Source organism: Bombyx mori, chromosome 9 (assembly GCF_030269925.1).
Source record: "Bombyx mori chromosome 9, ASM3026992v2".
Lineage (NCBI taxonomy): Eukaryota > Metazoa > Arthropoda > Insecta > Lepidoptera > Bombycidae > Bombyx > Bombyx mori.
This window is the reverse complement of record NC_085115.1, coordinates 13,328,768-13,340,949: the sequence shown is the minus strand read 5'-3', so window position 1 is coordinate 13,340,949 and position 12,182 is coordinate 13,328,768. Positions and strand designations below refer to the sequence as shown.

Sequence of the window (12,182 nt, the reverse complement as noted above, 5' to 3'; positions counted from 1 at the left end):
ACGGTCTATTTTAAATTCGGCTGTACCTAATTCGAGAACGTTATATCTGAAATGCTATGTCAGACTATTATCGTTCCTATTTCATTTAGGCAGAGCTCTGTTTACAATACATTGTACTAAATTTAAAATTCTATTTTTCACTACCTAACACCTTTCCTTTAGAAAAAACTAAAATAAAGTAGTACCTGTCTACTAATCCGATCAAGTCAAGCACATTTTTTTAATGACATCGAAAAAATTCAGTCTATGACGTTTTATTGTAAAATTAAAAACTTATGTGCTATATGTAGTAATAAACCTTGATTATTTCAGTAATCATTTTTATTCCTATTGTGACAAAATTCCCGATTTAACCAATTTGAATGTGGGTGTTTGGACTAGTTTACATTTCGATGAGTTTTTCAAAGAACAAGCGGGTAGAAATATCAGTTTGCCTGGTGTGTAAACAAATTTTATAGTTAGGATCTTGAAATGAAGATGTCGCTCTAAAGCCTTCTCGACAATCGTGCTATTGATCTGTAGTGTGCTTAATGCGAGATTTATAATTTCTCGATCGTGTAAAAGTGAACTCAATTTGTATGGAGCTAGAATAGCGCCCATAGCGGCAAACGCACGCACACATATCGAAGTTTTTGTCATTCTTATTTATTAAAGTTTTTATGCCTGAAAACCGAGCAAGATACTGTATTATTTATGATCATTTTGTAAACAACTTTTTTTTTTACTGCTTAGATGAGTGGATGAGCTCACAGCCCACCTGGTGTTGAGTGGTTACCGGAGCCCATAGACATTTACAACGTAAATGCGCCACCCACCTTGAAATATAAGTTCTAAGGTCTCAAGTATAGTTACAACGGCTGCCCCACCCTTCAAACCGAAATGCATTACTGCTTCACGGCAGCTATAGGCAGGGTAGCGGTACCTACCCGCGCGGACTCATAAAAGGTCCTACCACCAGTAATAGTAAGTAGCTCCAGATAATCATGTGATGCACTAAATCTAGGCAGGTTCGTTTGAGAAATAATTGTGTGTTGCTGTTTTTTAAAAAAAATTGGCTATTCGTTTTGTCAAGCTGTTAGCAATTAACACTTACGTTCGTCGGCTGTCATCGAACGTTTTGTGATGAAATTGGCGTACAGTACTCGTGCACTGCGTGACGCCATTGTTGTGGTGGCGCGAACGTGACATATTAAGTGTATATATAATCTATGAACGTGACTGTCGAACGTGATGAATTTAAAATAGGAACGGAACCTACAGATAACATACCGTACCTACAATTAAAAGAATACATTGAATTACTAAGGTCCTTGCCAGTCGTAAATATGATTATAAAACTATATTTTTCTTATATCCACATTCCAAAACTGTAAAATTTGAAATGTGTTCATCAAAATTATTCAGTCATTATATTTCGTGTATATCACAGATATGTATTTAAAAAAAAACAATTATATCGAAAACAGGAATTCCATTATACATAATAATATGTTTGCTATAAGATCCATGGAATTATTTTCATCTAAGCATTTCATCGTATAAGAGACTCCATTTGACGTTTCAAGGATTTGTTTTATTAAATATTTGAAAAAGTAAATGTAATTGTCGAAAGAAAACAACTATCATAATGCATTCTAAATGTGTTTTCATTTTCCACGAAGCAAATCCCTTAAGCTCAGGGTGACCATACGATTACGACAGAAAATTTGGACAATTGTTTAATCTATGGTTTTACGGAGTATGCACTTAAAATATTTTATTGATTATGTATGATATAAGAATCAAAGAACTGTAAATATATTTTTTTAGTTCTAGAAATGTTTTCGCATAGTTTTTTACTGGTGGTAGAACCTCTTGTGAGTCCGCGCGGGTGGGTACCACCACTCTGTCTATTTCTGCCCTGAAGCAGTAATGCGTTTCGGTTTGAAGGGTTGCGGCAGCCGTTGTAACTATACTGAGACCTTAGAACTCTGGTCTCAAGGTGGGTGGCGCATTTATGTTGTAGATGTCTATGGGCTCCAGTAACCACTTAACACCGGGTGGGCTGTGAGCTCGTCCACCCATCTAAGCAATAAAAAAAAAAGTTGCTCTATAGTTTGAGCTTTACGCTTCTATGAGAAAATGAATCATCCGGCGGGCTCTGATGGAATGTGACTATGCCGCAGTTCAAAGTCTGCGACATGTATCAAATTTTACCTCAATTGGTACTTAGTGCTTCGACCTCATGCCATGGTGGTAGAATTCAAATTATGACCACATAACATCAGTTAACTGAGTTCGTCTACATATACGCCAAGTAAAGTATATAGATCTATTTTGTGTGCTTCTTCAATTCAGAAATAGAGGTATACGTATATATTTACAAAACAATGTAATTACATATTTTTATAATTAGTTTAAAAACAAAGAACATAATATCCATCCTACACAGCGTGTAAAACTGAATAAGTTCCCGTTGCCGCCCGCGTCCCTCGAAAACAAAACAAAATCAAACTTCAAAAGTTCGTTGACCTCATAAGCCACCAAGGCGATACTTTTAAGTGTTTTGTTACACACTTTCTCTACTATATTTTCGAACGAATTCATAAAGTTCGACATCTGGCAAATTGCCGTGATTTACAGACACGCACTAACAGTACCTGAACACGATTTAGGTCAAAAAGATCCATTAAAACCCTGCTAAATTAAAACAAATCTTCAATCAGATAAGGTTTTGTGGAAAAGCATTTAACTTTTCAATTAACAATGCGTTCACAGGTACTATTGAGTAGTAAATTATTTATGTTTTTAAACAATTGAATATTGGGGCTGTCTGTTGACTGGCTGCTAACCAATAATTACGAGCATTGTCATTACATATGTTGCACTTTTAAAAAGCTGAAGATAAATAAATCAATTTGTCACATATACAACGATGTATTTGAGGTTATTTTTTATCTAAAACTATCACTGACTGTCAACGGCAGTCAATAGTTTTATAGGTGACTAGCCGTACTCGCCCGCTTCGCTGGGCATTTAAAATTAACATTATTATTTATTGTCATTGTGAGTCCAACACTCATATAAATATTAGCTTATCCATTAAGTACATGTATTTTTTACATCGATACCAAATTTCAAGTCAATCGGATGCATGGTTCAGTAGTTATAACGGAACATCCGTAAAAACCACTGTAAATTTATATATTAGTATAGATAGACGAACATCTAGTGATTATCAAGCCGATATTGTTCTTTTCCATTCGTTGCTCACCACCAATACCGCTTTTCGGGATTAAGTCCTCAAAACGACGTGAGGTGAGCGGATTCTAATTTGCTTTTTGCTAGCCTACTGAGTTTCTCGCTGGATCTTCTCAGTGGATCGCGTTTCCGATCCGGTGGTAGATTCTGCGAAACACGGCTCTTGCTAGGGTTCGTGTTAGCAACGTTGTCAGGTTTGAGCCCCGTGAGCTCACCTACTAGTTAAGGTTACGCTGATATGGTCTCTCTAGAGACTCTAGAGTCTAGACCATCAGCGTGGGTAAAATAAAGAAATGAATTAAACCTTTTTAAGCGAAGGAAGAAATCAACTAGAATATAATTATAGTATAATATTGTAATATATAATATATACTAGGAATCCCTAAAGACAGGTTCGAATTTAATTCACATTTATTCTGATCATAAAATCACTTTTACGATCTAAACTAAACTATTGCCTATTTAACATTTCGTAGTACCCACAGTCACAGTACTTATTTATAAAATCATTCTAACTATCAATGTCTTAATATTGAATACATGTAACAAATAAAATGGTACAATCTGGTGCGTCTATACTTAAAAAAAAACATTGAGAGAGGTAATAGACCATAAACGAATTGTTTATCAAATTGTTTCCTCTCTGTCTGTTTGTTCGCACGCATCTTTCAAATAATCGGATGTACCAAAAATGTAGAGTCAATCAAAGATTTTTAGAATTTACTCTTACAATTCTAGACGTTAGAAGTTGCATAACAAATAATTTTATTTATACCAAAGTAACTCAGTTTCTCTGTTATGTTTTCATACAAAAATCACAGCCCACTTTGACGAAGTTTCGATTGAAAAAAGTTTGTATCCAGGGAAGTAATTTAAGATCTATAGTGAGCACAGGTGTCCGCCAAACCGTAATCTACGCAGGCGAAACCGCGGCCGCAAGACTAGTCATATATAACCTATTAATGTTAAAGCAACATTGTCTCAAGGAAACCATTACTTTATAATGTAGAACAAGCGGTTCAATGAATCATATACAATGTATAAACTGTATACAATACGTTAAACATTGTTTAGTGTTCTGGAATAGATTTAGAATCGATATAGAAATGTGTTTTGCAACATAATTTCGTGGGTTAACTGAGGATTTTAGAAGCTCTAAGCTAGAAATCCGACGTGAAATGCTCGCGTACGAAGAATTAACTTTGTCCGGAAGTGGATACTGAATTTTAAATGTGAACTGTATTTAAGGAATATTTTTTAACTATCAAAGAATAAATATTTTTAGGACAGAATAAATAAGAAACAAATTGAATATTTCATTGGTATGAAGAATAATTTTTAATTTAATTCACTTTTAAATTTGACTAGGTTATAATTTTAAATCTCAATGGAAATATAATTTGTCGTAATAAAATATCCATTTCAACGATCTTGTTCTGTAGTTTTTCTTAAATGTACCTATTGAATAAAGTACATTTTAAATTCAGATAAATTTCCAGACTTGTTCTTTAATTATTTTTACATTAAAACGGGAATGTCTGTCATACCTTCTATGAGTTTCAAAACTTTTTTTTCCTACCTTATCTAATGGTCTAGAGTACTCTAGAGAGACCATATCAGCGTAACCTTAACTAGTAGGTGAGCTCACGGGGCTCAAACCTGACGACGTTGCTAGCACTGGCCCTAGCAAGAGTCGTGTTTCGCAGAATCTACCACCGGATCGGAAACGCGACCCACTGAGAAAATCCTACGAGAAACTCAGTGGGCAAGTTTCAAACATTTGAACTCTTCACGCTACAAAAATATCCAAGGTACCTAATACCTGTAAATACTCTTTCATCAGGGTAGTAAAATCAATGATACTTATGAAATAAAATTAAGGAGATTGATGAATTAGGAAGTTGTAGATTTGATGCCTATAATATAACGTTATTCCCTAATGTCTTTTTGTGGAAGTCATTTGTGATCACGGTGAAGCGCATATGTATTTTAGACCCGACGTACTAACCTCTAGGTCACGACAATTTCGAAAAGATCCAATATGTCAGAACGAGTACCTCTGTCTGGCATCGTAGAGCCAGTTCTGATCGCAATGATAGAGCAAACTACCGCAGCGAAATACATTAACTCAAGTGCTTAATCAATGCTTATTTGAAATTCTAATTAGAAACTTCTAGTTTGGTGAAACGTATTAAGAAAATGGAGAAACAATGCGTATTTGACGGGTTGTACTGAGTAACATTTTCAATTTAGAATTCAGATCATAAATCAAAAATCGAATAATTTCAGACTTTACAAGAGACTTGCAATCGCTCATTACTTACGTTTGGCAAGTATATTTTGTTATAAAAACGAAAACTGTTTTTGAGAAACATTTTGTTTTTGCATACACATGAAAAATCATAAACTGCATAATATAAATGTTTTCCTGCACTAGCATAAATTAAATTGAACACGAATAATGAAATGCAGAAGCATGTGTGCGTTATTAAATATTTCATTTCGACAGTGCAATACAGAAAGGTCATTCCGAGTCACTCTCTAATTATCTTTTCACGACACACTTGCGCTCCATGAGGCATACAATATAATAACGTTTAAATATTGAAGGCGACTAACCACGTTTAACGTTCCAAAATTTAGCGTCAGAATAAAATATAATTATAATATTCTTTCAAAGCGAAACTAATGGAATAAAATAATTTTTAAATAAGCATAGTGACGTCCGGATTCTTATCGATAAAACGTAGGTGTGTTTTATGCGAACTTTTCGCGTATTTTAAGTAAATAAAACAGCTATTCGCGTATAGCAGTTGTCATAAAACTACAAAGATATCAAAAGAATGTTTACCAGTTTTCATTTTAAACGATTCACTTCGAAATTTTAAATGCGTATAACTGAATGCTCAGCTATTCTGTCGCCATTTTACGTTTTCAGTCGACAAACGACATTATTTTGATCAATAAATATACACGATTTCGCACGGGTGCCGTCAGCTGCTCTCGGAAACGTATTGGACGGCCAATATTCGCCTTCACCTTGGTCGAAGCCAAACGCTGGTTCGTGTCATAGAAATGTGCAGTGACAGCGCCCCTGACACCCGCTGCTTGGGCCTCACCAAAATAAACATGTCCAACAATGACAAGAACATCTGCAATAAAATATGTTCAAACGCTTCTCGCTTCCGCTGTCTTTTATTCAGAGAGAAGATACCGTGATTCAGAGATACTGAATGCAGCCGGTATTTAACATTTAGATCCCGGCTGCTTGTCACGTGTTAGATATGTTTTGTGGTAAAAATACCAGCGACAACGCCAGTCACGATCAAGGCCAGTCAGTGCCTACTGGAGTGCGAATTATTCTTGAATGTCTTTTATTTAGGGAGAATATCGAACGCTGTGACTCACTGGGATAGTTCGGGTCCTTGTAGTGGTTGTGGTGATGGTCTCGACAGACTCCACCACCTCTTCTTCCCCATCTTCTTCCTGCGGTCCCTGGTTCCATGATCCGAAGAATTCCGTCATGTTTACCAATAGACCCTAATACACTAGAAGCACAGAAATCGGGACCACTTTTGAGACACATTCACTGAAATTTTCACGTTTGAGGCACCTCTTCGATATCACGGTTTTTTTTTAATTCGATTTATATGTCGTAATTTGGCACTGAAGCCATTGCGTTGAAGTGCACAATGGTCACTTGATTTTGCGAACAGCAAATATTTGCCTGTAGCGAACCCGCCGCTGCACTGCTGAGACGGCTAGAGTTGATCTTGTATAAAATCCTACTGGAAAACTGAAATAACCACCGCGAACAAAAAGCACCAGCCAAAACATTTCACGTGCGAAGTATTATTAGTTGGACGATCTAGCCGAAAGAGTTAAGTGTCGCGGCGACCTTTACATTGTGAATAATTCTCGATTTATAATAATTTTTTTATTGCATAGTTGGGTGGACGAGCTTATGGCCCACCTGGTGTTAAGTGACAACGTAAATGCGCCACCCACCTTGATATATTAGTTCTAAGGTCTCAGTATAGTTACAACGGCTGCCTCACCCTTCAAACCGAAACGCATTACTGCTACACGGCAGAAATAAGCGGGGTGGTGGTTCCTACCTTTGCGGGCTCACAAGAGCTCCTACCACCAGTAAAATGCTTTTCTTTTCCAAGCTTTATATTTCCCTTTACCTGCCTATTCTTATTGAAATATTGTTCTTGTCCTATTTACTGCCTAAGAACCAATATTAAATAGCTCTAAACTGTCATATGTAAATGTTTCATATTAAGAAAAAGGTTACATATTTTGATAATGTTTTTTAGCAAGGTTGATGTCTATTTATTTATAATCTTGCTATTATTACTCTCAAGATTCCTATATCAAATTGAAACTGGCGTGACCTCGGATTTCTGTGTATTTCAAATTTAATTTTAACACATTAATAGGCAACTGCGTGGTAAATTTATTTTATTTTAGACTGTAATACAGTTTTCTATAGAATGTGCTTCGTTAAAAACGTTCCTTTAAATCATGATCGAGGCAATGAAAATAAATACTGAGCAGGTGGTTTTGAATAAAAATAAGAATTACATTCATTCTAGGCTGGAGCGTCAATGGTACGGGTTCACGGCTGGCTGGCCTATAGACATAATGACCAGAAACTTGGGAATCAACTCCTCGTTCATCAATGGCGACCACTGCTACGTGTTCGTCAGGGTTTCCAGATTCATATTGTCATATTATTATACGTGCTAGTGTTACATCAAACTTTTGATAAATTAATTGTTTAAATCATGTTGCATTGAACCATCCAATTGCGGCGTCAGCGTAGGCGCTGACAGCTCCTCCACTTAATATAAATACGCGGTTCTACTAACAGCCCGCGATAAATCCGTACCGTGTTCCCTGGATTGACGCTCGATACGCTATTTTAACTGCTTTTCGATAGAGTCGTTTATCGAGTGTCGGTACAACACTATGCTCCGGTGGATCGTAACGCTTAACCAACAATGTATTTATTCGCTACGAATTCATTTCGCGTTTGCACCAATACAATGTTTCGATCGCAACATTTCAAAGAATTATAGGTCAGATGCGTTTTAAAAAAATATTCGTATAGTGTAATATTTAATCGGATTTGTGAGCGGAAAAACAGATGGTGTCTTCGAAACATGATATAATGAAGATAAAAGATAATTGTATTGTGAGGTACAGTGCCAAGAAATATTACGAACTGTTGGAATAACTCCGAAATATGCGCAATGGTAATTTTGACGAAGACAAAGTTAAATTGGCTCCACCGTTTAGACGGTCAATCTTTGTGTAAACAAAAACAAAGGAATGATCCGGGAACAATGATTGTGTGTCGCGAGAGTGGCCTTGAAACATTTTTTTCTCCCTTGATGACGATTTGTAGAAAACGGTATTATTTTTTGGTGTTTCATTTGCATGTAGATCTGATGAAAGAATTCTAAGAAATATTTATCTAATATTCCACGCATTTAATTCGTAATTTAGAAAAATGAAATAGTATTGCAATGCCCCGGGGTAAAGAGTTGCCTATATCACTTAAAATCACGAATGGGGTATATATTGCTATTTTTAATATACCAGACATACATATTTTGTCGTTGGTCAAGTAAAGATAAAAACAATCTTATGTTTTTTTTTTATTGCTTAGATGGGTGGACAAGCTCACAGCCCTGGTGTTAAGTGGTTACTGGAACCCATAGACAACGCTACAATGTAAATGCGCCACCCACCTTGAGATATAAGTTCTAAGTTCTCAAATATAGTTATAACGGCTGCCCCACCCTTCAAATCGAAACGCACTCCCGCGGACTCACCAGTAATTACGCAAATTATAATTTTGCAGCTTTGATTTTTATTACACGATGTTATTCCTTCACCGTGGAAGTCAATCGTGAGCATTTGTTGAGTACGTATTTCATTAGAAAAATTGGTAGGTACCCGTCTGGGATTCGAACACCGGTGCATCGATCAACACGAATGCACCGGAAGTCTTATCCTTTAGGCTACGACGACTAATCCAGTTTTCCAACGATCGTCGACGACCTGTCGATCTGGTGTCCTAGGTGTGGCGCCGCTAGTCTGAATGTAGTTATGTTCTTTTTTTTTTATTGCATAGATCCGTAGACGAGCTCACAGCCCACCTGATGTTAAGTGGTTACTAGATTGCTGGAGCCTGGTTTTGTCCGCGCTCTGACCTCGGGCGGAGATCGAACGTCGGGTGAGAGAGGTGCAGGACCAGTTGTTTGGTGGTTAGGGCCCTAAAATATCCTTGGGTCTGCAGTCTGCTCCCGAAATCCGCAAAGCGTCAATTCTCTTATACCCCGCGTGTCTCTGTGGCCCGGACAACTCGTCTGAGGATCGACCCGAAAAAAAAAAACCTAAACCTTATGATTTTTCTTTTAATTTTTATTAATAATGTTATTTAAATTTTTTATATATAATTTAATATATGTTAGAAGCTGTTTACTGATTTTACAGTTGTCTTGTGACCTCGCTCGGGTGTGACAACACCCCGCCAATTCTGCCATGAAGCAGTTCGGTTTGAAGGGTGGGACTTAGAACTCGGCTCTCAAAGTGGGTAGCAGCATTTACGTTGTTGATGTCTATGGTAACCAGTTAACACCAGGTGAAACGTGAGCTCGTCCACTGATCTAAGCAATAAAAAAAGCTGTTTATTATATGTTACTATAGCATTACCATTAGTCAAATAGATTTTGAGGACGAAATATAAGGAAATAGGGTCTAGTATAGATTGAAAAAAATAGCAGGAAGAGCTTCCGAAAATCCATTGAAGCCCAATTCGAAAAAACTATTATTTATTATTAGGATATAACTACTGAAATATCCACATAAAAAAAAAAAAAAACTACAAGGCGAGTAGGCATACCAACAATGAAGAATATTTTAAAACATTCTACACTAGTATCTAAAATTAGATACTACAATCATAAGACCACGGCGGGAAAAAGAAGACAAACATTTATAACCTATAAAATAACAAAACATAAATAAATAACTGATAACAAATCACGGGCGATCTTCCGGCCCCAAATTAGGACCTGTGTTATCCGGGTATCAGAGACGTACATAATTAAATACGTTTAAACGACTATACATAGATAATAAACACCCAGACAACGAGCAAACAAACCTGTACATTACATGAATGCTTGTCCAATATGGGAATCAAACCCACGACCCTCGGCGCAATAGTTTTTTTTTTTATGATTGAGGTATTACTTGTGGCCTGGAGGTCTTTCCAGCTTCACCAGGGCAGGTGAGCGAGCAAAGGCTTAGCCAGGAGGGGTGGGATTTGCTAACAGATGCCCGAGCGCCTCCGAAGGAGACCTAACAACTCAAGAGTTTTGCGAATGAATCTACAACCAGATCGGAATCGCGACCCGCTGAGAAGACCCGGCGAGAAACTCAGCGGGCTGATATGTAGGTTAGGTTATTCGTCGAACTCTACCCAGCTCGACTGCGCAATGGTCAGGCCCTCTAACTATTGCAACACCGAATCAGTCAGTTAAAAATTAAACAACTAATTATCTTAATATCGCGAACTGAATGTTTGTTACAATAACTTTCTATCAAATTGTTCCCGTAATCATCTAATAACATCCATGACTATTTTGTAATACGACAAACACAATAAATACCGGATAGGTTCTTACGAAATACTTTTTTGTTTTTCTTTGATCGCAGGAAACAGTTGCCGGCTTTTATTTTCATCCCGTCCATCGCTGTCGCGTCGTCGAATTTTCAAGGTGACTTACCTGGAATTAAGAAATAAATTTTTAGAAGCCATTTTGAAAGTAAATTGGCGCGGTTTACGCGTTCTCCCATTGGTCAAGGACTGCTGTCACCTGTGATCATGACCCCCACCAATAACTTTTAATTTTAAACTATAAATAAAGCGCTCAGTGTTTTTACGAGTCATTATGCAACGTGGTTCCATTCGCGCGGTTTCGCGTAATTGCTTCTAACAGTGAACAGACACGAATGTTAAGTTTTGTTTTCTGTCAATATCTAAGTTTCTATAACTAACTAATAACGAGTACCCTATAGAGATGTTTATTAGGAAAATTTAGCGTCAAATGGGAATTGGCTACTTTTTCCTAGGAATCACTATTTTAATGAAACTAAAAGAGTGGTTTCCTAATTATCGTCGACTGTTAGATCGCGTGTTGAACGTCAAAACTTCGCTTTTTTTCTTTTCGAACCAGGAAGAGGAAGCTTCCCACCGATTCGGGTCACGCTACACGACGGAATTAGCGAAATTCTTCGAACATTTTTACGTCACTCGAAGAGAGATATATTAGTTATAGTTCGGATGTGATTTATTCTGGTCCTATAACGTTTTACGACGGTGCCACTTTTTAAAACATTGTAATCAAGTTAACGATGTGCATGTATGAAGTTAAATATAGGGACACATATAGATCGAATGGATTCTTTATTGATATTGTGACACTGTAATGTATTTAAATTAGTGCTAAGATGCGTTTGAGCCGCACAAAGTTAATAAGAGAACCTCAAAATTTCCAAATAAATTAGTTAAGTTTAGAAAACAGCTATGCGGGCACTAGCCCTTTGTTCAATGCCAAAAAACAACTCATGGCATTCTTAAAATAATCATCGATGTAATAAAAATAAAATAAAAAGACAGTTGCGATCTGGCAGAATTTACAGACTCAATAAATTTTCATAAAATGATTTTATAATTAGGCCAGTCGGTAACGAACGAAATTATCTTCGACATTAAATCATTAGCGAGTGGTATTTAAGAGTTTTGGATGTTTAACATAGTTCCTGCTCGAATTTTGAATAGGTCTGTTTACTGGTTTTTCTTGACAATGTTATTTATTAACGCGAACCGTGAACAAGACAGCAAGAATATTCAAGTAAGT

General features: G+C 36.7%; 1 protein-coding gene across 5 annotated transcripts in view; it reads right to left on the bottom strand.

The window, feature by feature from the left end:
* The window catches only part of LOC101737651 (tropomodulin), a 102,562-nt gene that overhangs the window by 47,457 nt on the left and 42,923 nt on the right, over positions 1-12,182 (bottom strand). For 2 of the 5 annotated variants that reach the window (XM_012694732.4, XM_012694731.4), the window contains exon 1: positions 6,649-7,065. The exons of 2 other annotated variants lie outside the window; for them this stretch is intronic. In XM_012694732.4, the coding sequence (XP_012550186.1) occupies positions 6,649-6,765 (117 nt within the window). In that variant the 5' untranslated portion in view covers positions 6,766-7,065. Of the gene's footprint in view, positions 1-6,648; positions 7,154-12,182 lie in introns of those variants that run through there. One more of the 5 variants, XM_062670203.1, reaches the window with a different exon arrangement.